The sequence below is a fragment of the Thunnus maccoyii genome, chromosome 2, assembly GCF_910596095.1.
Source record: "Thunnus maccoyii chromosome 2, fThuMac1.1, whole genome shotgun sequence".
Lineage (NCBI taxonomy): Eukaryota > Metazoa > Chordata > Actinopteri > Scombriformes > Scombridae > Thunnus > Thunnus maccoyii.
This window is the reverse complement of record NC_056534.1, coordinates 28,616,207-28,642,189: the sequence shown is the minus strand read 5'-3', so window position 1 is coordinate 28,642,189 and position 25,983 is coordinate 28,616,207. Positions and strand designations below refer to the sequence as shown.

The 25,983-nt window shown below is 42.9% G+C and overlaps 1 protein-coding gene across 4 annotated transcripts; it reads left to right on the top strand.

Annotated features, from left to right (window-relative positions):
- Positions 1-861: 861 nt before the first annotated feature.
- rnf38 (ring finger protein 38) lies at positions 862-24,775 on the top strand. 4 transcript variants are annotated; one of them, XM_042392138.1, is made up of 14 exons: positions 862-969; positions 1,919-2,601; positions 13,573-13,634; positions 18,588-18,790; positions 18,882-19,074; positions 19,129-19,257; positions 19,360-19,524; positions 19,827-19,997; positions 20,183-20,368; positions 20,485-20,585; positions 20,710-20,794; positions 21,111-21,232; positions 21,370-21,469; positions 22,240-24,775. In XM_042392138.1, the coding sequence occupies exons 2-14, from the start codon at positions 1,998-2,000 to the stop codon at positions 22,300-22,302; spliced, it is 2,184 nt and encodes a 727-aa protein (XP_042248072.1). In that variant the 5' UTR covers positions 862-969; positions 1,919-1,997; the 3' UTR covers positions 22,303-24,775. The 4 variants fall into 4 exon arrangements, with proteins under 4 accessions (XP_042248072.1, XP_042248045.1, XP_042248062.1 ...); XM_042392111.1 differs by having other exon boundaries at positions 18,882-19,257; XM_042392128.1 differs by lacking the exon at positions 862-969 and adding an exon at positions 1,339-1,601 and having other exon boundaries at positions 18,882-19,257.
- Positions 24,776-25,983: the final 1,208 nt, after the last annotated feature.

Genomic DNA, 25,983 nt, shown 5'->3' with positions numbered 1-25,983 from the left:
AGACACACACACACACACACACACACACACACACACACACACACACACACACACACAGACACACAGACATTCACACACAGACGGGATGAATATAATGGAAACAGAAACAGAAAACATTATTTTGACTAGTAAGTCTCAGAGATGTTTCATATACAGGGTATGACCTTACAAAGAGAGCTTATGTTATTACCATAGAAAATTGTTAAGGTCTCTATAGCTTCAATAATTGCTTGAAAAATATGAAAAATGATCATATTCCACATTTGTAATAACATAAAGAGCTCAACTGGTTTCTAAAGGGACACACACACACAAACCTGTTCTGTCAGTCAGATATGTGTCTTAGAAATTAGATCCTACTAGCAGACTCGCTTCCTTTTGGCCTCGATGGTCTAATACACCTTATTATTGTGTGTCACTTTTTATATTACTTTCCATCTCTCTGCCTTATTTTCTAGCCACAGTAAAATAGTGTATAACTTTTTGCAAACATGACAAATACTTATTTTTAAAGCGAACTTTCAGCTCCAGAGGAAACAGCTGCAATGGGGTAGGCTAGGCTTGGTAAATAAATAATTTAAAGCCCCCTTCTAGACTGCCTCTTTGCTATCCACAGCTTCTGATTTAACAGGCAATACTAATCGATTACCGATCCCCCAAACGATTCATATTTCCCACAAATTCATGATTTTTTAAAATATAATTTGACAAAATCAACCCTTAACGAAAAAGTTACAATATTTGTATCGGTGAATAAATGGGGGGTGTTAAAAAACAAATACAACCGCTTTTTAACATCTCGATTGAGCAGGGTTTGATTGGGCAGGCCTGGTGAAATCCGACTTTGAGCGTTGACGGTCTGTCACATTTCACGCTGACACTAGGCGAGCACACACACGCATTCACACACACTCACAATATTATCGACAGATCCGAGTCAGGAGTACAGTCGAGGAGAGCACATTGAAGGTAAGTTGTTGTGAAAAAGCCACTTAAGGCAGGGGTATTAGACCGGTTTTTAGCAGTAGACTCAGAGGCGGGGTCATTCCTTAAGATCGCGTTAATTTTAGCCGTGGTTCTTTCTTTGTAATTTTAAGGTTGACCACTTTTTATCTTTGTGCGCTTTGCTGTTTGGCTCCCTTACCCAGCGGGGAAACATGACCGGTGACTCTAACTCAGTTCAATGAAATCACACCGAACAAGTTTTTACTTAAAGCCTTTTTTTATTTTGTTACTATTAACCAAGCGATTTAAAGGGATTCGAGGCGTGGGTGGCTAGCAACGGGATTTTTCTGTGTGTTGGTCGGTGGTGGAGGAGGAGGAGGGGGAGGGGTTGGTATGGGCTTGCCAAGCTAGCGAACGACATTACGCAGACTGGCTAAACAAGTTTAAATTATTGTTAAAGTAGACAAAGTTGCTTTAAACTCAGTTCGGAAATAAATCCGGTTTTGAGAAAGCGACCGGGTATGCTAATACTACTGTTGTACAATCGGAGTGAGCGTAAATAGCGTATTTGCCACAGTAACGCAGTAACGTTAGCCTCATGTGAGCTAGCGAGCCATGGCCGGACTCGCTGTTCGGTTGTTGTGAACTTAACGCCGGTGAGACATTTTAACGGTTTAACGTCACTGTTATATATGGGAACAGTTTTATAATATTTGTGCTGAAATTGCCCCGAGCCCTGCCTACCCTTGTGTTTAGTCAACAACACGAGATACGAGGATATTTTTGATAGGCAACGTTGTGAAGTTGCTGAACCAGTTCGGGTGAATATCACTGTGTTTAGTAGCTTAATGTTACAGTTACAACATACACATGCTCGTCCAAATAAACAGTGTAAGTGTTTGTGTGTTAACAGTTCAGTTCTCACAGCTCAGTTTAACTGTTAGACACTCTCCAACTTTGTGTTTCTTAACAGTGTCTAAAAAGCTTCTTCTGTGAGAGGAAACGAGAGGAAAAACAGAAAAAAGGAAACAGAGGAAATCCCCCGAAAGGAAATGCCAATCGCAGCCGCTGGACAGCCAACGACTCGGGAGCCCAGAGTTTGCCCCCGGCTGCCCTCCACCCCGGAGCCTGTCCCTAAAGGGGCTGATTTATTCGACGAGGCGGGGGCGGCGGAGTCGGCGGAGCGGACAGAGTACGGGGGCGCAGAGGGGGGCAGAGGACTCGGGGGCTATAGTTACAGCCAGAGCGGCGCTAGGGGCTTTGTACAGCCCGGATCCACCAACAGCTCTCCGCCGCAGTCCCCAGCCGCGTCCTCCTCTTTTCTCTTCCACCCCCTTCACGCCCACCAAATGGCCATGGAGCCCCCAAGGACTCGATCGCGTTCTCGGTCTGGATATTACCAGCAGTACGGTGGTGGGAATGCCAATGGGATTACAGGTAGTGGAGTCATGGGATCTAACCATCACCATCACCACCACCACCATCAGCAGCAGCAACAGCAACTGCATCCACAGCAGCAACACGGTGTCGGCTGCGCTCCGCTTGGAGCTCACAGCAACCACCCGGACAACCAGCAACGAGCCCCGGGAAGTAACACCTCGCCCGGCATTCAGAGGCTGTCTTCGGTTCCAGGAGCGCAGCGCATCCCGACGGCAGGTAAATGTCCCCACTTGTCATTGTTATCCAATTGTGTTTATGTACCTTCGACCAACAGAGGTAGATGAATCACACATTGCATGAGACTTTATTTTCATAAGCACCAAGCAGAAGTCATAGAAGTAGAGGTGTTTAATACCCTGGGGGAGGATTTTAGTGGCAAATTGAGATCGAGAAGGGGCTGTCCAGGGGATGGCATGGCAAGTGTTTGTGCATGTGTGAACATATTCGTTGTATTCAAATTAGGGGGGTGTTTTTATGTATTTGCCACAAAGCTGCAGTGTGGATGTGGTTCACAGTTAGCACATGCAGTAGGCAAATGAACAGCAGCAGTCTGTGGTGTGGACGGGGGTAGCCTGAAGCTTATTGAACTGCTGTGCATAGTTAGTTACCCAGACTGTGTTTCTTAAGGCACTGTGGCATGTCTACTTTTAGTCAACTACACAAATATTGATGTAGCTAGGTAACAAGCCTTACAGTGTGAAACTGATCGTTGTTTAAACTGGGCATGGTCTATTCTTTTTCAAAAACTCACGTGTACGTTTAGTGAAAGGCCTGAAATGGATCACCAAGGGTTTCAGCCAGTTTGAAGTTGTGAATAGACATAGAAAAGAAAACAGGCACTCATGATATATTCCTCCAATGAAAAGTTAGGCTAGATAGCACTAACTGCCAAAGATGAAGGGACTGTTACCACAGGGCAGGGTGAAACATACTAAAATCATGTTACAGTAAATGCACACTAGGTGTAGTGCTTTTGACAAGAGAATCAGTTAAATGACAAAATGGGATGTTATATGAAAGAGGTTGGCCGTGGCCTCTATAATAACAGACATACTTTCTCTTCAAGTTCTGCATGTGCTTATTCTGTCAGAGAGAGGGCTCCTTTACTAGTAACTAGGGGAAATCATGCTTTGATATTTGTGCTCCACTGCAAAGAAAAACTTGTGTGTGGACTGGTGCTGGGTGTAGAATACATGCGAGGGCACTCTCACACAGCAAATGCAGTGCAGCGAACCACGCAACATAGAAACAGCACAGTAAGAGTTTCACATTCAGGGACACCATTTTTTTTTCACCGAAGCTACCAGCACACCTAACAAGGTTCTCAGGTTAGGAAAATGCTCGGTTTGGCTTGAGTTTTCTCTTGTGGTGCTTTGGGGAGTATTTTTTTCAGGTGATCATTTCTTAATGAAACAAATTTTTAAAAAGTAGAAGGAAGAATTCATTTTGTTTTTGTTCTGTAAACAGATTGGAATTAGTCAGAATTTTTCTTTCAGGCAGGATTATAGTTCAGTCATCTCTCTAGTGTTACATGAAAATGTCCAAAACCTTGGTTGCCCAAAGCTAAATGACTGACAACTCATACTGATTCCTCATATAGGGAAAAATGATCATGTACTCAAAAGACTAAAAACCGAGTCATCTCTTATTGAGCAACTCATGTTGGACTGAAGACATAGTGAAGACAGAAACAGCACTAAGCGTTTGCTTAGTCACAATTGGAATATTTCTCTCTCTGGCCCACAATTCAGCGTCACAGTGAAATGAAGCAGTCCAGCATCCATAATTGAGTATAGCCCCAGTTCCATGGTTTCTGTTTTTGTGTTGACAAAAACCAAAATCATTCTTAACTCACACAGAACAAGCCATGGATAAGGCCAGTTTTTACTGATGGCTATATGCAAGGCCTCTATCTTGCATGTCAAACACATGAATGAAATGCTGGTGTCTGTGTGTGTGTGTGCAAGAGTGACTGAGCAACTGCGTATGGAGACTGGAATTACCTGTCTGGGAGAGTGAGAGTAAGAAAAAAGAAAACAGCTGAACACACATAAACAAAGGCCCCTTCTGGACTCCAAGCCCGTAGGTTGTCTAGCGATGTGTGTGTTATACTTCTAGCTTTGTATAGGCTTGTTGGTTACAGGGAAATCCAGCTCTGTGTGTGTGTGTGCGTTAGTAAGACAGAAAAGGAATAACGTAGTCGTGAAAATAAGTAGACAAGAGGGTTTGTGAAAGGATTAATAAATGAATACTCTGCCTCAGCAAAGAAGTTGAACTAAGCATCGTCAAGAGTTTATTGGTCTGCTGTGACCTCCAACCCGTACTCTGTCATAGTAGCTTGGCTATGACATGAAGGGTTGCACAGATCAATGGATAGAATGACTGTATTGTATTTCCATCCAAATGGATTTCGATCTCGAGGGGGAGACGTCGGCTAGAAATTCTGTAGACAATCACTCATTATCTGGACTAATTTCAATAAGACCAGAAACACACGGCACACAAAAGAACAGCAATTCGAAAGGAACACCGGTGTGTGTTTGTAAGTTTAGATTAGACATAAGAAAATCTGGATATAGCAAAAACACTATTTACATTGTCAACATAGCCAGAGGAAGCCTTGGGCCTAATTTATAGTTGAATATTCTCTTACAAGAGTGAAGCAGCTGCTAGCTGAACCTTCCCCAACACTACACACCTTTTATTAGACCCTCTTTCCATTCCCAGAGCGGATCCTGCTTGTTGGGAAGAGTGAGAGATACTTAGTCCATTCTTCCTGCGCTAGTCACCTGCGTTGGGCATGAAAGCTAATGATATCCTGTACTCTTCAATCCCTCCCTCTCTTTCCTCTCCTTGTGGTGGACACTTTTGGCCACAATTTCTCTTTTTGCCTTGTTCTTTCATGCATGTTTCATACCGTTTGTGACGCACAAATGTTTCCTTGCTTCCCTTTGACATTCTGTCTCTTTAACAATTCACATGAATTTGCCTGACGGTGTTGGGGAATTAACATGTTTTACGAGGTAAAAAGACTTCTGAAAGCTCATGTTGAGAGTGAAGGTGCAACAGAGAGGCACAGAAAAGTGCTGCCAAAGTGGTCAGAGTGGATAAAACCGTCATTTGTAGCGGTTGGTATCCGATCCTGATTCTGACCTACCTCTGTCACAGTGTGTCCTCTCTCAGTCACATTCATTTCTTCCTCCCCTTTCAGATCAGTCAACCCTCTCTGTACCCCTCCGGTCCATTTTCTCTGGCCTCCTCCCTCACATTTGTCTAATGGAAGGATCGTTTTAATGGATTGCCCAAAGCAGCAGAGGGGCAGACACTCCTGCCACTCTACCTTTACCCCTCCACTCCACTTCTATCCTCTCCATCCTTTTGTCTGCAACAGAAGTGGAAAGATGCACTCTGTTTTTTTACTTTCCTTTGTCTTGTCACCCAGGCAACCCCCTCCGGTTTGGAAAGAAACTCTTTCACTTGGATTGACCAAGTAGCAGGGGTTCCCCGCTACTCCGTCACTCCAAATAAACAACAAAGCAGTCACTTTGGTCAGCAAGAGAAGATCCTGGGGATACATGCGAGTGACCTCAAATTAGCCCCAGGTCCGAGGGATAGGCTCTGATCTGGTTTAGGGGAGAAAAAAAAGCACTTCTAAGAGAGGAGAGAGAATGCCAAAGGTCGCTAAGAAAGCCTTAAGCAATGTCAATATAGGAAGAGGGGAAGGGGGATGCCAGTGAGGGTGAAAAAACTGCTCTGGAAGAGGGGAGTCAGTTTTTTTAAAAGAAGTTGTGGGCTGGATCAGGCAGTTATGGGAGTCGATGTAGGGAGGAAATGCAGTGCATGAGCTTTAGGAAGGTCAGGCACAGAGAGGATGAGGAAGGGAAAGGGAGGGAGAGAGGTGATTAGACCGAAACACAGGCGAGATGGCTGAAGGAGGATGTGGACAAGTTTTAATGGAAAGGGTCATGTCTGTGGAGGAGACATACTGTAGGACATCATGTATTATTGTAAGCAAAGCACAGAGAGGAAGCATGCCGCACAGAGAGCAGTTTGAGTGTGCAGCCTTGAAGGGGCGGGGGATACTGTGACTGGAAAGAGAGAGATGGAAATGATTGGCTGGGAGCAGATGGAGGCACAGAGAGGTAACGCTACAGATGACTGAAGCCGAGACCAGAGGCAGTAAGTTTCAAGTGTAGGTGAAGGTATGCGTGAGGAAGGCATAGTTAAATGTTGTTGACGCAGCTCGGTTGTGGCACTGCTGCAAAGCCGGTAGCTGAGGAGCAGTATGTCTTCAGGCAGCCTGAATTGTTTGGTTTTGTTCTTTTTTCCTCTTTTTGGTTTTTGAGCTCTTGTGTTTTCAACCGGACTGGAAACTTTAAATTAAAAGCTCTGTTTTGTTGTGATAGGAAGGAGGTTATTAGCAGAAATAAAAGTTAATTTCATATAGGTGTACATACTTTTTCCATACCTTTTACTATGAACAAGATAAATATTTTAGTTATTTGTACATTGTCTCAACGAATTATCAGCATCTTCAGCCTTTGCTTGTCATTTCAACTTGACCCCTATCTGTGTCCTTCTCTATTTCCATCTCTTGTCCTCTTCCTGCCTCTGTTGTAGCTGTAATGCAAAGCGAGTCGCACGTACACACGGACTGAGTAGCCCCACAGTCTTTGCGGATGTTGGCGGTAGTAACTAAGTTGCGTTGTGGGTTTGTTGTAGATGTGCAATGGTAACGAAATGTCCCTTGAAATTGTTCAAACATCTCTTGCGACACAATCCACTTCTCTGCTGTCTATCCATATGCTGAGTGTGTTCCAAACAGCCCGTAATTTCGCTAACATATGGCTTAATACATATGCCGTTTCTTTTTAAGATCCGGGGCTTCGAATAACAGTGTCACAGTGGAAGCAGTGTTTTCAGCTTTATTCTGGCAAAACAAGGCCTGTTTAGAACATACTGAGTGTACAAATGGGCCTTGGAGAGCCAGCTGCTGAAGAAGTTTATATGATATTTCGGCGGATGAAAAGTTTCTATTTGTGCTTTGATACTTTTCTTTTCTGCCGTGAAACGTTTTCATTTTCAGCCACCTGTCAAGCTTGTAGGGGGGTAGCTGTTTGATACTCAAGATACATGTATCAGACGAGATTCATTTAGGAGTTTGTTGCGTGCTTGTCTTGAATGTAAAATAATGTAAAGAGTTACTCTTCATTAGTCTTTCATCTGTTTTTAAATGTATTGCTTTGGACAAACCTTATGGTATCTGTTGTACCAGTCACAATACTTATGTCGCTGATACAATGTATATATGTGTGTGTGTGCCTTCACTGTGGTATTTCCTTCATCTAAATGAAGTCACACCTACCTTTTTAATTATTAGCACTGTACAGCCATACGGTTCAATATCTGCAATTACTGAGACAATACGAAGAAGAAATAAGTAATTAGTCGGCCACATTTTACACGTTGATATCAGGACTTTAAATTATGCATTGGTTGCCACAGTGAAACAGCAGAAGTATTTCCAATTAGCTTCATTGAATGTAGTTTAAGTGATCTGAGTTTGGTGTTTAGATTCATGATGGAAGGAGGGAATTAACACTGTCGTCCTCTCTGTCATTCTGTCCATTACCTTCACTCCCCTAACATTTCTCTGCTGGTTTCTGTCTTTCATTGGGGGGGGGGGGGTAAAGGAAGAGAGCAAGAGTGTTAAGGCAGACGTTGAAGTGAGAAAGAGAAAGGAGTGTAAATGAGTGGTTAAGCTGTGTGTAGCGTGTGTATCTTCACGTACCTCTACTGATTGGGCGTGTATGTGTGCACACTTTGTTTACTTGCTGCCTGGGTGGGCTGGGAGCAGGAGCGCGACCGTCAGAAAACATATGCATACATGTAGAATGACGCCTGTGCCCCAAACATTTCTTCTGTCAGCGCACTGAGAAGACAGTTGACAGAAGGGAAAGCAAGAGAACAAAGACGGACGGCATATAAAACTAATGCTTTTGGTAAGAGCCTCTCGCTGGAGCATCAACCAGCGGGAATCTAATCAACGAATAGATTATCGATGGTGGTGGGACTGAATGGGACACGAGACGCAGTAAGACAGGTATTATCCTTGGGCTGCTAGTGTGTGTTGTGCACTCGTTGGCCTCGGCAGCATATTTTGAAAGTGTGTGTTATCCCTATAGTGTTAGCTTGTTAGAATTAACAATTCACTCTTTCTACACAGCTTCTCAGTTCTGTGACCAAAAATATAACAAGATAACAAGATGTAAGTTGTCAGAGACAGCACTGATAGTGTCACTGAGTCTCAAAAAGACACTTTTCCATCCTACACATATAGGGGTAGAGTGATATACATCTGTCCATTCAATGCATGTGTGCACTCAAGTTTCCACATCACACTTCTGTAAGTTTCATACTAGACCACGATTGGCTTCCGCATTAGTCGTGATGTCACACTGTCATGCTTGTAGGTGCATGTCTTAAACTCAGATTTCTGGTGCGCCCAGAGAAACTTTCTCCCTTCAGCAGATGAATGTGAAAACAGCCTTCTGGTGTCAAGTGAACATACAGCATCCCGTAACAATAAGAAAAACACATTTTTGAGCGGAGGGGGACTTGAGCCTAATTAAGTTGATGATCAGTATTAAAAGGCTGTTAATAACATCATGATAAAAGATGCTCTGACACAACAGGTGTGTAGAAGCAAAAACACGCTTGGGTAAAGATAATATGGAATGTATTATGTTATCACTATGTTGTATTAGGGATGCACAGAAGGGCTTTCTGGGTAGCTGTAGCTCACATGGGCTTGTGAATTAGATGACACGCACATCTTCAAAATCTCAACTGCACATCCTGTGTATTTGCAGTGCTGTGTGTCAAGCCAGCTGTAATTGGTGGGTCATGGAAGTGTATGCAATAGCTGTGGGAATGAGGGGGGGGGGGGGGGACCCAATAAAATCATGAAAGGACACTTAAACTTGAACATGAATCCATTTATTTTCTGTTTAAAAAAAAAAAAAAAATCTTTTTAGGTTTCAAAACAGGTTCTAGTTTTTTGTTTTCAAGTTTCCAGTGCATTCACTTTCGGTGAAAGCAATAAGTACTGTCGCCTATACACACACACACACACGATAACTTCACATATAAGCAGGTTTCAGACTTGAGAGGAAGTGCAGGATGGAAGAGCAACCCCAAGGACTGCAGCAGTAACAGAACAGAAAAGAAGATAATGAGAAAGATAATGAGGAGGGAGAGAACAATAAGTAAATGGAGGACAATGAAGTGGGAGAGAGGTAGAAGGTGTGAATCATTGTTAGGCAGGTAATAGCCGGGCAGGTGTTACATGCCCGCCTATTTTAAGCCTGTATGCCAGCTTGTTACTCGACTCTTGTTTTGCCGCTGGGGTGTGAAGTGTGCTGTGACATGTGTTCAGGAGGCGGGGTGATGTGAGAGGTGCGCGCGTGTGTTCACGTTACACATATGCATGGGCTGAAATCGTCTTTACTTTACTGTAAAACGTGACATGTAAACGCCGCAGTCAGCTTACCGTTTTGCTATTTGTAACCGTTGAGCTGGCGATTTGTTAAGTAAGCCTGTCACTTATCTATCATCTTATCTATCCAACCACGCTTTTCCAATCGCCCAATATCTCCTGTGTTGTTCTGATTTGACACGAAAGAGGAAGGAGGTAGTTTGATAGAGAAAGACTGTGAGAGAGAGGGAGAGGAGGAGGGGGGTGCTGGAGATCATGGACAGAGATGGTGCGATAGGGAAAGCAAGAAAATGTGGATGTGGTGAGATAAAGCGACAGGAATATATGGGAGAGAGACAGGCCGGCAGATAGGGAAATGGATTGGTGGCAGGGAGGGATGGTGATGAAGTGATGGAGAGTGTGAGGAGGAGGAGGAGGATGTGTGAGGAGAGGAGGGTGTCTGAGCGGAGTGAAGAGGAGGAGGGTGGGATGGGTGGGGGGGTGGGAGAGAGGGATGAGAAAGGGAGGAGAGGTGGAGGAAATGGATAGAAATAGCTGATGCACTCTGAGGCTTACAGAAAATCAATAGCAGTCAAGAGGGGAAGGCACAACCCCCACCCTGCTCCCTCTCTCTCTCTCTCTCTCTCCCTCTCTGACTGTTCTCTCACCCTCCAGTGCTCCCTCTCCCTCCAATCCTCTTCCTTATGTTTTTTTTTTTTTTTCTCTGCACTCTTTATCTTTTCACATCTTTCTTTCCTCCTCGGTCCTCACTCTTTCATGTGCGTTTTCAACCTCTTCTCCTGCGCCTCCACTTTGCCCTCTTCTCGTCCCCCGTACATTTTCCATTCCCTGGTCGTTTCCGCATCCCTTCACACCCCTCCTTCACCCACTCCTCCTATCACCGTTCTTGTCTTTCACCCTCTTTCCAAGACTTCCACAGGCTGCTGCATGCCTAAGATGGAACAACAGGGACTTCTATGTCCATTTTTTTTTTTTTTACCTTCCAAAAACAAGCAACTGAAGTCAATGGTAATTTTCTACCACTAGAGAGAAGGTGTGGTTAGGTGTGAAAATGGGAATGGTTACATTTGGACTACAACTTTGCTCCGTTCATTCTTCACACTGTTACTTAAGCCAGTGTTGACTGCTTGAGCTTCTCATTTTCACCTTTTTTATTTTTTACTTTTGTATAATGCTGCTCCTTTTTTAAAATTTGTCACGGCAAGACATGCTGAATGTCACGGACTAAATTCTGCATTTCTGTGCGTTCTTGCACACGTTTATTCGGTCAAATTGTGTGCTTAATTATGCCACCTGTCACTTAAATACTTCAGTACAGGATTTAATCTTCCAATGTGTCTTTGTCAGTCATAATATTGTCTGGTTAATACAGCAGAGAAAGAAATGATTTAATGATTGTCCTTCATTATTCCAGCAGTGATATAGTATGGAATAAAGACTTCATACAAAAAGCAAAAGAATCTTTTCCTCTTATTTTCTCAGTTTAAATAATAACCCAATAAATTGGTGCAAAATACAGAACCTGCACTCTCAGGTTAAAGAACTTCACATAGAGAGTAAAAAGGGACGTGTTTGTAATGGGTGATAAATGTCCATTTTAAATGTTCTTTTGTTTTAACGTAAACGTGAAAGTTTTCTCTTTTGTCATTAATTTCATTAGTTTTTTATTAAATTTAAGCCCTGAATTCTGTCCTTCACTCATTGTCTTTTCTTTGTTCCTTCTAACAGTTTTCCACCAACATTTACAATAACTGTGTGTTGCGTTGACGGCGTGTTTGCTCCGAGTCTGGTTCTTGTCTTCGAGTCCGTGTCTATTCTGCCTCTTGAGCTGCGCTGATATCTCAAGGTCTAGCTCTCACTTTTCTTCTGTTTACTCAAGGAATTGACTAAGACTTCACAAACAATAATAATACTTATAAATCTCAACGTTGACCCCGTCTCAGCAGGGGAAAGGTGATTCACATACCTATCACAAACAAGGAGACATTGTGCTGTCGTACATGAGAAAATATTGTCATATTATTCATTAAATGATTATTTATGAAATTGTACCTACTAGCATTTTATAAAATGTTCTAGATGGAGATACTTGTCCGTACACATTGCAATTCATACTGCAATCCCACTATTCAACTTTCCTCAAGGCCCTTAGCGTCGGAGCTTAAATAGTGCATACTGTGGTGTGCGCGGTCTGTCCAACAGAGGACATGATGTCATCGAAACATTTTAAACCTGTTCTGTAGCTTCTGTGTTGTGCTCTATAGAGTGACTCCGACTGAATGACTCGTCTCTGACTCAATTTACCGGACTCCGACAATGTGCAAGTGAGACCATATTCAGGGAGGGAGCTGGATTTTTGCCTATTGTGATCAGTGAATGAGTGTTGTACAGAAGAGCGCTATGCAGCCGGTGAGTCCCATGAATGCTTCAGCAGTGCTCTGTCCCAAATCATCTTGGTGAAAAATAGCCTTTTTAGCTGATTTTCACTGTGCTAATGTAAGCTTTACTTACCTCAACCTTTTCAATCCATTTTGCCTGCTCTAGGGATTGGAGTATGAGAGGAAAGGCTTTTTTTTTTTTTTTAAGGATTGAGGAATTCAGTAGTGAAAACCTCACTCTGTCTGTCTCTTCTTTCTCTTTCTCTCCCCCTTCTCTTCTTTGTTGTCAATCATAGCTTCTCTTCAAAGAGTGAGGATTTAAACAGGAAAAATCCCACAAACAAACAGCCGTGAGGTGAAAAATACTCTTTTTCTTTTAAAAAAAGACCTTTTTGCATCTATTCCCCTTTTTAGTTTAGGTTTCTTCATCTCTATCGCAAAGGTAGCCTTGTCTGGAGTGCCCTTGGGAGCGCTTACCCTTGGTGTGTATACCACTGCCACCATCTGTGGTGAGGACGTCCCGGCTAAAGACATGCCCATGACAAAGGGGAAAAACAAAAGCCCGAATAAATAGAAAAGACAATAAAAAGATGAAAGGATTGTGGAAAAACAAAAGCGTAAAAGTCTTAGCTGTGATGCAAGCGGCGGTATCATCAGAAAGCGTCTCTAATCCAGGATTACTGTGTTTATTCTGTGTGTGTGTGTGTGTGTGTGTGTGTGTGCGCACAAACATCTACTGCGTCTGATCTGAGAAGACTATACCATATGTGTTTCAGTCACTTTTGTGTCGTACACACGGTCAGTTCACAAACATGTTGTTCATGTTTTTTTTGCTGTATTAGATCCAAGTAGCATGAGAACAATAACAAAAGGATTAAATGTCCCACCATATACTGGGTAGAATGGTGCTATCAATTTCAGCAAAAAGGGTAGTACCAACATGTTTTTGTGTATTGTATGGTAAACTGTTAGGAGAACACAGTAGCAGGTCAATTCATTAGCACATGCTAGTCAGACGCCGTCAAACTCATGCAGACTTTGTTGATTGTAAGGATCCGTATAAGTGCCGGTGCTCATTTCAGTGTACGGCAAAGTGAAGAAAAACGACTTGATTTGACAGTATACTTCCATCAAAATGTGATTTTTGATGGCTTTTTACTGTGGAATATAGCCCTGTGATCAAATGCTCACGGGTCCTGCTTAGCATCTAGGATCCCTGAGCAAGTATGAAATTTCATATGAATGTGTGAAGCGCATGTCGTGTCACTGTGTAACCCTGTGTTATATTCTGCTCTTTCCATCTCTGTGTAGGGGCCTCCGGCGGGTCCTACCACTGCCACCCAGACCATGCATATGGAGAGGAGAGTGATAAGGTAAGCCACACACCTTTTAAAACATATTTATCTTCACACCAATGTAATACATTTCAAGCTTTGAGAAAGTGTTCATGTTATTCTCCATGTTGTGCTCTTAGGTTTGTCGTTTTGACACTTTTAACAGTTGTGCCTCTGTGAGACACTCTAACACAGCACAGTTTGCAAATAGCAACTCTGCTTTGTGTTTCACAAATGCTGAAGTATGTTAGATGGTAGACGTACAAGTTTAGAGAACATGTAGCAGCATAAGCCGCAGCATGTTTTTATTTCTCTTCATTTGTTGGAGATGGAGCTGACTGGAGTTGTTTTTTAATAACCAGCTGATGGCTGAAACTTTTAGTTTTATCAGCTGATTACTAGCTAATAAATTTCTTCAACGTATTTTCATGTTCATATTGAAGTATCGCATTAGAAAAGGTTGATGGCAACGGCAAAATTTGAAGTTTGTATGCTCGCTTGAGATGGTTTTTGCCTTTGTGCTAAATGGTAAAACACCTTCGCCAAATAAGTTCTGACATAGCGAACATTTAACTCACATGACTGATGTTTTACATGTATGGTATGAGCATGATTCTGATGTTTTCTTTTCATACTATGTTTGTTGACAGTTTGAAATAAACTGAAGAGATTAAAAATAACGGCAGATGAAAACAGTAGATCAGTGTGGAGCGAAGAGGAGATTAACACTTAAATTACTACTTGAAACAAACAGAAATATCATATTTCCATCATGTTTTTTACGTCATTATTCATCGTTTGAGGTTCGACTGCGCTTGTTTATCTTGTTGCGCCCTCTTCCTTCCTCTTTGCAGCGCCATAATTGGAACCTGACTTCAGAATTAGCGCCACCTAGTGCTTATCTTGATGGAACAACTCCTAATATACTCAAAACAGTAGCGGATGGAAACGCACTTAAATTCGCATTTTCTTTTGCTGATTTTCTGAAAATTTGGTCTGATACATTTGGATGGAAACCCAGCTATTTATACAATGTCTGCACTAAACATAATGTTATTTTCCCATTCAGGTTGCTTCATAAGGGAAAAAGTCAACTTATTCTATATTTTTGACATAGTATTACTGATAATTCTAGCATTACTTTTAAAACATACTCAATACTAGATCATATAAGCATAATTTAAAACACAGTCGATTATACACTAATGTTCTTCAGTAAATGATAGTCACCGTCACAAGCGAAAGCCCGTGTTGAAAGCAAGCAGATCAAGTGAGAAACGGCGGAGAAGGAGAAGAGGGGAGGCAGGATGCTGAGGAAGGTGTTGCAGAAAGCTTGGAGGAAGAGAGGGAAGGGAAGGGAGGGAGGCGAGGCCAAAAACAGGGAGGGGGTATTGCTAATGATTTCACCTCCAGCTGTGGGACTTGGTTGGAGTGAGAGAAGGGAAAGGAGGGAGGGCGGGAGGGAAGGAGGGGAAGGAAGGGAGGAACAGTGGCAGAGGAAACAAAATGAGCTTTGAAATCTTGTTGATGGAAAGAAAATAAGTGGGGGAGGGAGATGTGTTTGAGTGTTGGTGGAAGCATGTCTGCAAATATTAATGAATCTGTAAAAGCAAATGACCGTATTTGCTCAGCGTGTAGCGTCCACATCCGCGCACAACTTCTAGGGCAAAGAGAAACCTGGGCTCGGCTATATATTTCTTAAGTGTACGTGTGTGTCTGCGTGCACTCCGCATTCTCGAGAACTCTTTATTTTGGTTCTCAGCAATGACAGCGAAAGCCACAACAGCTGCTGGCCACAGTTACCGTGTGTGCGTGTGCAAGTGGATGCATGCATATCCCAAATGTGGACATAGTGAAATAGAACGTGGTAGGGTGTGTCTGTTCTCATGCTTCAGGATATCTGTCCAGCCTGGTGTGTGCACTCACTGAATGTGGACAGAGTGAAAAGGAATGGGAGGGTGGGTATGTGTGTGTGTGTGTGTGTGTGTGTGTGTGTGTGTGGTCCCTACTCTGTGAGCACTGCAGAATGTGCTGTAATATCAGCCGTGGAACAGTTCACAATGTTTCTAGGCAATGTGTTTCGAGCCTCTGAAAGTCAGCATGTTTTTCTTTTTTCTTCGTATATCCTGGCTTTAGTGGGAACATGTTTGGACCAGACGTGTGTGTGTGTGTGTGTATGTGCGTATGTTCACAACAAGCACTCTATTTGGCCATGTTAAGCCATATTGCTTGAGGACACACACACACACACACACTCCTTTGTCTGACACTGCTCCCCTCCCACTAACACGGGCAGACAGGCCCATCAAACTTTCATACTAATGGGCAATAGTCTGCATGTGTTAAGACAGACTGTGTGTGTTTGTGTGTGTGTGTGTGTGTGGCCTATCTAAGAACTTCTTGTTTTGTCCCCTCAGATTTTAGGCCGAGGTCTCGGACAGGACAAGCAGACAGAGGAAAAAGGGGGGGGGGAGGTAGCAAGAGGAAGAGGGGACTGTAGAGGGGTTCAGCTTATCTGATGGAAGGAAAGGGGGGGATGGGAGGAGGTTGTCGAGGAGGGTGTGTGTTTGTGGCAGAGGGAAGGAGGGAACATGTCAGGCCTGGGATGGAAGACGCTGGCTTAGATATGAAAATGGGCACAGTAGATGTCCCAAGGGTTTTGGGGTTGGGGCTAGGCTGGTATGAGAGGTTGTGGGGTGTCGGGATGGAGGATAGGGGGTTGTTGTTGTTCAGAGGAACAGAGAGATTTGGGGGGGTGGGGGTGGATCGCTGGGGCCCTCCATCCTGTGTAGAAATGGGCACAGATAGCATGTCCCCTCCATATCTGTTTCGATCAAATAAGCTGTAGCTGTTTTAATAAAGTAATACTTTGGCTCATTAAATGTGGTGTATAATAGTGTGATTTGATGATAAAACTTCACCGCATGACTTTTTTTGTTTCATTTGACAAAAGGAATATGAAGACTGTTTTAAATGTGTCTTAATATGCACATGTCTTTTGAAAAGTTGGATCAGACAAAGTACATCTGTCTCTTTGTGTCTAAGAAAATTCTAAGCAAGGGAGGACACATTGTACACTTCAAGGCTTTCTTTTACTTGGTGAAAGAGGCAATGTCTTTTGTGTTTGGTAGCCAGGGTCAGTTTATTCTAATTCACATGTATAGTATGTCTACTTTTTTTTTTTTTTCCTCAAGATGGGTTTTAAGTACTCTTGATTAATTTGCACTGTTCACGTAGGAAAAGTGGGTAAAGACTTGTAGGAATGAGCTGGAAACAACAGATGTCGCTTAGTGTGTTGAAGCATATTCAAAAGGAATAAATAACATAACCGGCATAAAACCTGGCATCGTCTCACTGCACCATGTTTGTTATTTGAAAACGTGTCGGTCATTCCAACGCATTGGCCACCGCACAATTATGGTGTCACACAATTGCACAAAATGGTGGCGGATACACCAGTTGTGTCGGACCCAAATGTTCAGGCATGGTAATTTACATGGCTTGTAAAAAAAGACAGGCAGACACAGACAGACACGCTCAAAACTGTGGTGTGTAACCCCTCGCCACGACCCAAATTTGTTCTGTCATTTAGTGTCTGGTGCGCCCTGAGGCTGCTCCAAGCTTCACCCCTCCGTCGTCTCTGCCTGTCTTACACACTCTCACATCTCTTTTTTTCCTCTCCTATCACGTTTCGTTGTCCACTCAGGTCAAGACTAAATGAAGTCATTGTTATTGTTTGTCTTTCCCATAAGCTGTTCAGGCTCAGGTCACATCCAGTGCTGCGAGTGAGTGATAGAGCCATTAGAGTACAGTGTGTTTGGCCCTACAGTCAAAATACATTTTGTTCAGGTTTGTTAGAACAGCAGAGTCTGCCTCTAAAGAGCTGTAGAAGGTATTGTTCTTTATAGGCTGTAGAACTCAAACAGTGGCAGCTGCCCATGTGTGAATGTGAATTTGCGCATGTCTGCAGGCATTTCCATAACTGTGTGTGTGTGTGTGTGTGTGTGTGTGTGTGTGCATGTGCATGCACCCTGCTCTCCAGCTGTTTCCTGTTAGCTATCACACTGCTCTCAAGGTTGCTGAGCTGTGTATGTGTGCCTTTGTATGTGTGTGTGTGTGTGTGTGTGTGTGTGTGTGTGTGTGTGTGTGTGTGTGTGTGTGTTTAAAGTCACAGCCGCTGAGTCATTTTTATCACACTTTAACAACGTGTCTCTCCCACGAAGAGGGGAGGTGGAAGCAGGCATCAAGTAAGTAGTGGGAAAAAAAGTGTTGAGATGGTAACTATGAGGAAACACGTGTGTGTGTGTGTGTCTGTGTGCGTTGTCGCTTTAGTAACCTGTGTGTTCTTCAGAGCACAGCTAAGGTCCGTGTAAGGGAGAGTGACTAAGATCTGACACATGAGCGTGTGTGTCTGTACGCGCTCTTGCCTCACCAAGTGCCAAGTGTGAGAGTCACTGCTTGACAGTAAGTGAAGTGACTCACAGATGAGTTGATAGGATTGAAAGAGTGTATGAGAACTCATCAGTCAGCTTAAACTTGGATGACTACATGATGTGTATGTGAGTGTATCACTGACTTTTTTGACTCCTTGAGAGAAAGTATTTGTCAAACCATCCAGCCAAGGGTGTGTACGTATGACTCGCATATGGGCCTGTGTGTGCTTGTCTTGCGTTTGCATTTCCTCACTCCAAGAGGAAGTAAGTTTGAACCCTCAGGGCCTCAGAGCACTGGTGGTGTAATATGCTCTCTTTCACAGAAACATGCAGTACATACAAACACACACACACACACACGCACATGCAGGAAATGCCATGAGTCACAAAGGAACCTAGTGTCTATGCAGTGGTATAGATTGTAGGCCAGAGGAGCACGGTGAAATTGATTTATTTGATACGAGTGCTATGGGTCACTAACCACAATACCCATCCCCTCTTTCACCCCCCTTTTCTTTCCTCTATTGCCACCCCCACTTTTCCACCCCTCCCTCTTCAGAGCGAGGAAAGCCCCAGTCCAAAGCGCCAGAGGCTGTCCAGTCAGTCTGTCTTGGAACAGCTAACCTCATCCGCCCCCCCACCATCCACTCCTTCTCCCCCCATCCGGCCCTGGGAGTCAGGACCCCCAAGTCGGAGACAACCTCACCCCCACACACACTACCACCAGGAGAGATGCCTCACTCCTGCTCGGCACAGACGCAGGTAAGGCAGTCTTTTGATTTCTACAACTGTATGTACATATGTTGGTTGAGGACCCCGAAAGTAAAACTTTTGTATCTTTCCCCTCCTCTAGCCCGCCAGCGAGGCGTCAACGTGGCCGTCTCTCCAGACCCACCCGTCACTTGCCTCCCCATCACCACCCATCCACCCAAGGCCCCGCACCTCGCCTCTCACCATCGGAGCTCCAGGATGAAAACTACCACCACAACCACCAACCCTCCACACACCAGACGTACCCAACACATACCCCCAGCGCCTACGGTCAGCCCCCCACAGCTGGAGGGGGGGTGGCAGGTACGGAGGAGCCCCGAGCTTTCCACCCCCCCACCTTGTCCCCACGGTTACTGCACCCGGCCGCTCACCACCACCACCATCACCATCATCATCAGCAACAACATCATGCAACGCAACAGCAACAAGGAGCCATGGTCATGGACTTGCATGAACAGGTGCGACTGCAAATATTTTTATGTGTGAGGAAGCTTGGAGACATTGACTGCGTGTGTGTGTGTGTGTGGCTGCATATTAACTGTGGTGTGATTTCTCTCCAGCTCCAGCAGGGCAGTGTACCAGTCTCCTACACAGTGACCCCAGTCCCTCCTCACGGCCTCGCAGCGCCTTTGTGCAGCGGTCAGCATCTCCCCCCTACCTGTTCTTCACAACAACAGGTCCCCGCCTGCAGTGTTGTCTTCAGCACTGGACAACACTACCACCCGGTGAGAAGAACACAGCAGTGTGCTGTTTGTAGGAGTGTGTGGGTTGTTTTGTTAATAAAAAGTACACTTTGTGCTGTACAGTCTTTCCTTTGACTCCTCAGGAAAAGGAAAGTGCTCAAGAGGAAAGTGGATAAAAGTAGCAAAGACCTGCAGCATATTTTCCTGTTTGAAGTGGCTTGTTAGTCTTCACAGTCTTGGCTGCCACCTTGTGGCAAGACTTAGTACTTATAATCACCACAGTGTCAAAACATGCAATTAAACACTTTTCTTTCTTGCCTCTCTTCCCATCCACCTTTTTCCAGATGCTACAAGCATGTTCAATGCAACATTTGCCGGTGCCCTATGCCTTTCCCTCGCTGCTGTCCAGTGACCCTCAGTTCCTGCTTCCCCCTCCACCCCACCTCTCTCATCACCCGCCCCACCTCCCCACACCCGGACAGTTCCTGCCTTTCCAGACGCAACAGCCACGATCGGTACGTGAACAATTTATGTCTTTATAGTTTACCTGGCATCCATCTATATTAAATTCCATCTTTCAGTGTTTAAAATAGTGCCAGCACAAAGACTGTGGTATTTGCAGCTGTTTTTGGAGTAGTTTTTATAGATAACACCTGTTACGCATTTGTCATGATCAATAACGTCCCTTGTTTCCTCTCAGCCTTTACAGAGGATCGAAAATGAGGTTGAGCTTCTAGGAGAGCAGCTTTCGGTGGGTGGAGGCTTCGGCTACGCCCACCATCACCACCACCACCATCACCACCAGCCTCCCTCCACACTCCCGCCCTCCACACCACTCCAGTTCCTCTCGCACCATGACCCCTTGTCACAGGAGCTCTTTACAGTGGTGAGTACTTCATTAAATTACATATTTCTTTTGGATTATAGTATATGATTATGGTAGAATGATGGTTTTCTTGGTTGAATAATTTGTTTTTGTTCTCTCTTTCTCATCTTTTACAGCCCTATCCCCACTTTATGCCTCGCCGATTCGCAGGCCGGCGTTACCGCTCTCAGCAGGCTGTACCCCCACCGTACCACCCCAGCTTCCTGCCTTACTTCTTGTAAGTGTTTTCTACTTCCTCAGGTTTATGTTGGAACTAGACAGGTGAATTTGCACTAGATTTGAGAATGCCTCAGCACGGTAACAAATGGATACTAAGCATTGCATTCCTTGTCTTGAACCAGGTCGATGCTTCCCGTCCCCCCAAATGTGGCCCCCACTATCAGTCTAGAGCTGGATGTGGATGACGGAGAGGTGGAGAACTATGAGGTAGGAGAAACCACTGTCACAACATTCAGTCAAAAACAATGCTAACACATGATACACAGTGTGTTCTTTGAAAGAGAGGCTTTTGAAATGAACACAATAGAGTCCATTTGTCAACACTTGCACCATGAAATCCAGCCACTTTCTGTCAGTTTTCACACAACTTAAATAGTTCATTAATAGAGCCGATTTCCTCACCCTTTAAACGCTACAGAGAATCAGTTTTCTAACTGCTATTAATACGGTGACAGTATTTCCAAAACAATGTCCATTGTAAACTTTGACTTCTAAACTTTGCCTTTCTGTTTGAAACCTTCAGGCCCTGTTGAACCTCGCCGAGCGTCTCGGAGAGGCAAAGCCCCGTGGTCTAACTAAGGCAGATATAGAGCAGCTCCCGTCATACAGGTTCAACCCCAACAACCACCAATCTGAGCAAACACTGTGAGTACCTTTCCTTAGAAAATGTATGTGTGGTGAGGAATTTTTTTTGTGCATGGTTGTAGGTTTTGGGTGGTACGATTTAAAATGTCTGTACAAGACTCTGTGTAACATAGTACCGACCTTGCCTTGTCTTACAGGTGTGTGGTGTGTATGTGTGACTTTGAGTCTCGCCAGCTCCTAAGGGTCTTGCCCTGTAATCACGAGTTCCACGCCAAGTGTGTAGACAAGTGGCTTAAGGTGAGTGAAGACATTAAATTATTTGGATATCACTAAGTGTATCGACTGTTTTCCACGGGTCGCTTAAGGCCTGGTCACACCAGAAAGTGGCAGTCAAATACATATGTGTGTGTCTGAGAAATATTTGGTTCTGGAAGCTTATTGACTGCTCACAAAGCTAGTAGGTGAACTACAGTAGCTGGTGAGCCAACTGCTAATATGTTAGCCAGTTGGGGACATGCTAGTGCTAGTCAATCGAGCTTCTCTATATTTTCTCCTTGCTAGGCCATTTACTCCCTTCTGGCATTTTCTTTTCAGAATTGTATATATGAAATATGTGTGAAATGTCATTTCATTCAATTATTGAAAGGGGAAAAGTTCTCCCAGCTTGCGTAACAAACTTGTTAGCTCAGCCGTAAATGGGGCAATAAACTCCCACAGTTCATGTAAAAGACATATTTATCACAATGACTCCTGTTTCATAACTCTGTACAAACCATTAGTTTTGCAGGGCAGTTTATACTTTGACAGAGGAGGGTAAATAAATGTGGATGGAGCCACACAGCTAATAAGCTATTGTTAGTTCCTCTGTTCCACCCTTCCTATCTTCTCTCAAAGGTCAGCACTGTCACGATGACTTACTGTTGGTCAACGACACATATTTGTGTGTCACTGGTTCCCAAAGTTGATCTACTGACTTCTAAATAGCTTCAGTTAACAGTTTGAACACTTTTTAAATATTTATTTATTGACATTTAACCCTCATCTCCTAATTTTTTTGTTCCTTCCAGGCTAACCGGACCTGTCCTATCTGTCGAGCCGATGCCTCTGAGGTCCAGCGGGATTCTGAGTGACCTCTTCCTCATACGAACACCCACAATCCCTGACTCCCTTTTGGATGCACCAACGATACAGTGAACTTCTCTCCTTTTATCATATGCCTCCACTCACACATTCTGCCACATAACTGGGACCAGTGCTCCTTAACCCTTCACTCTTTATCCTCCAAGACACAGTAATTCTCACCTGGGATCTGCATTTAGGGGTGTGGAGACTTTCTACTGATTGTGCTCACTATATTGCTGGACTTCCTAGGCCTTCTAACATGGACTATTTACGCCCCCGACTACTCTGCCTTCTGCTCATGGTTCCTCCTTACAATGAATGGCCTTTGAAATACATACACGCATTGGACATACTGTATGTACATGTATTTTTTTTTTAATTTCAAGCCCTTTCAAACTGATGTGACCCTGATGAACATAAAAACTACTTTGAAAAGCTTCTGTATTGTTGTACTAGCTAACCCTGAGGGATAATTGGCAGTCCAACGATTGTGATAATTTCATTGTTTTTATTGTCTTTGCTTGCAGAGACTATCCTTTTCTCTAGACTCATTATAATTGAAAGAATCGGTCCATTTTAATTTCTGTATGTGTATTCTAGCATTCCTCATCATGAGAGCAGTGTGTATGGGGTGAAACAAAGATTTTGTACACTAGGTGTTAAAGAGTGAGCAAGAGTGAGTGAAAAATACACTTTATTTTCTCTATACGTGTGTCTGTGTGCAAGTGTGTTTATGCGCCTGTGTGTGTGTGTGTGTGTGTGTGTGTGAGATACTCCTCCTGTGGTATTTATACAGTTAATTTGTTACATTGCATTGACCTCCTCAATCCTCAATTTAGCTATTTCTCTACTTCAGATTGATTTACACTCACTAGAGGTTGAGGGCATCTTCAGACGGGGTTACATACCAATAGCTGAGATCGTTCTTGTATCAAAATGAAAAATCTAAGTTTTGGACCAGGTTCACCTCTAAGGAAGTTGGCAGTGCTCTTGTGTCATTATTCTTTTTTTTCTAAGTCACACCTCCATAACTTGTACAACTTTGACTCCATCAGTCCATGTCTGTGCATCTACATTGTTCTTGTCTCAACGTGTAAAGGCTGGAAGCTTTTGAAAGACATCCACATCCCCCTTTTTTATGTGATACAGTATTTCCTAACCTAAAGAAAACAGATCAGGACTGTTTATCTCTGCCTAGACATATCCACTAAGCTCTCCCCCAAGGCACATTATGTGAATACAGTTGGATCTTTCATAGACGGTTAGGTGGATCCAAAACATTTATTAAAAAAAAATTACCAAAACTTTCAGTCTTGCACAGTGTACTAGCTTTCTTATGGGACTACGTCCTTTGAAAACATGTTTCTATATCTGTCTCTGTACCTAAGCTGCTTTTTCAGATCTGTGTTGGCAGATATAGAGGCAATGTTTTCTCCATCATTGACAGGGAACAAGTTTGAAGAGACTTGTAAGGTCACTCCTAAATCTGTGTTTCACCAGACACTTTGATATGTCAGTGCTTTAATATTTAGATTTAAGACCTACATGCCCTCTTGTCATTCTGAACAAACCACTGATCGGTTTTCCAGAGTCATGTGTGTATGAGAACAAATATTTGAATGCAACACATGAACGTATATGTTCTCCACATCAACTTTAAGTACCTACAGTATCCAATATGTCCCTTTATATTTTCACTGCACACCTGTTTATTTCCAGAGGTTTTGGGACTCTGTTACTTAATAATAGTTCATCTCTGTAAGGCCTATGTCAACATGTCAGAAGTTCAAAGATGTTCACCTCAAGCACAGGACAGGCTTTCTAATGTAATTTATCACTATTTATCACATTTGGTATTATGTGTGAAGATGGCAACCTGACATAGGCCTTATAGAGACTGCATAAACAAAAGTGTGTTGTGGAAAGTTCATCCAGGCACCTGCAGTGTCTTATGTGAGATGCCTTTTTATAAAAGTTCATTTTCTCCAGGTACAACTTGTATCTACTCAGTGTCACCACACCAGACTAATACCGTTCATTAGTGTCCAGAAAGAACATCATTTTATAAAACTCATCTTCAGTGTTGTTGGTGTATAAAGTCATGTAATATCTATGGTAACGGAGGGAAATTGTTTTCTGTCATCTTTTTTCTTTGGGGTCAAAGGTCATAATTGTGACTGTATGCATCCATTTTGTGTCTTAGGATTGTTTTGTGTTGGACAGTTTTCTGTTGCTTGGTACACTAGCAATTACCTCAGTCCCACTATTTATGTCTTTTCAGAAAATGGCGCAATTAGTGCTTATCAATTCATTTTGCTAATCTTTTCCATGCAAGTTGTTGGGTTGTTTAAATATTTTTCCTTTTAAACTCTATGAAACTCTATCATTAAAATGGTGTCATAGTAGTTTCATTATGTATTATATCTGTAACCAAAATCATTTGAAGGCCTGTTATGATGATAATGAAATTTTTAACAAACATTTGTACATTTTGTATGAGAGTTATTACTAGTAATACTTTATTAAGTAGTGCAATGATTTTTTTAATCCCTTACCCTGTCTTTTGGATTTCAAAAGCTGGCTCAATAATAAATGTATAACATTCTCTTCTAAAACGTTGTGCTTTCGAGTCATTTCTCTCAACTTCTCCTCTCCCGTCTGTCAGCTTTTAAAAATTGAATTCTTGACTTTTCTTCTCCACTGAAATGAAGAAGATGGATAAGTGTAGTGTTTTCAGGAGTGTCCTCTTGGTGGCAGTGTAGTTATGTTATCCAGGAGGACCTGGTTCATACTACTGGAGCTACACTGGTGCATGTCTTCTGACCTCAGTGACATTTATTTACATTGTTCTAAAATCCTTCATTTGCTTCTTCATTTGTAAGGTTTTGACAACTTGTTTCAAGCTGGCAGTGCAGCACTTTTTATATATATTTTCTTTGATTGTAAGAAAACATATCAGTGATTCAAACACTTAATTTGGAGGAAGGAACTGCTAGTTCTCATCTACCAAGCTTTACTACACCACAACTAGAATTCAAATGCACAGAAACCATCAAATTGTGAAATTTGAAAAATGCACTTCTGAGGCCATGTTATGTACAGAAGTTAAATGAAAATGCCACATCCTGATGACAACCATGCAGTTTGGCGGCCAGGTGTTCTACTGTATTTGGTGACCCATCGGATTCTGTGACCTGTGGCGTTGGAAGCATAGTACTCAGATCCTTCACTTAAGCAAAATTATCTGATATATTAAATGAATATAGGAGAGTAAGTCATTAATACTGATGAGCCAATGCATAAGCAGCATTTTAATATATGAGTCACAGCCTGATTTTCTGCAAAATTACTACTTTTACTTTAAGTAAATTTAGCTGCTAATACTTCTATACTTTTACTTAAGTAGGATTTTAAATGCAGGATTTTTACTTGCAATAAAGTATTTTTACATTGTGGTATTGATAGACTACTTTTACTTAAGTAAAGTATCTGAGTACTTCCTCCAACACTGCAGGTTACAGAATCTGATGGGTCACCAAAAACGATGTAACACTTGTACCTAACGTTACAAACTGTATCTAACAGCACCATCTAGTGGAAAGTTTAAATCATTGCACTTGCTCTGATGGGGAGACAACGTTAAATGACCCAAAACAAAATGTAAACTTAAACCCTTACATACTGTTCGG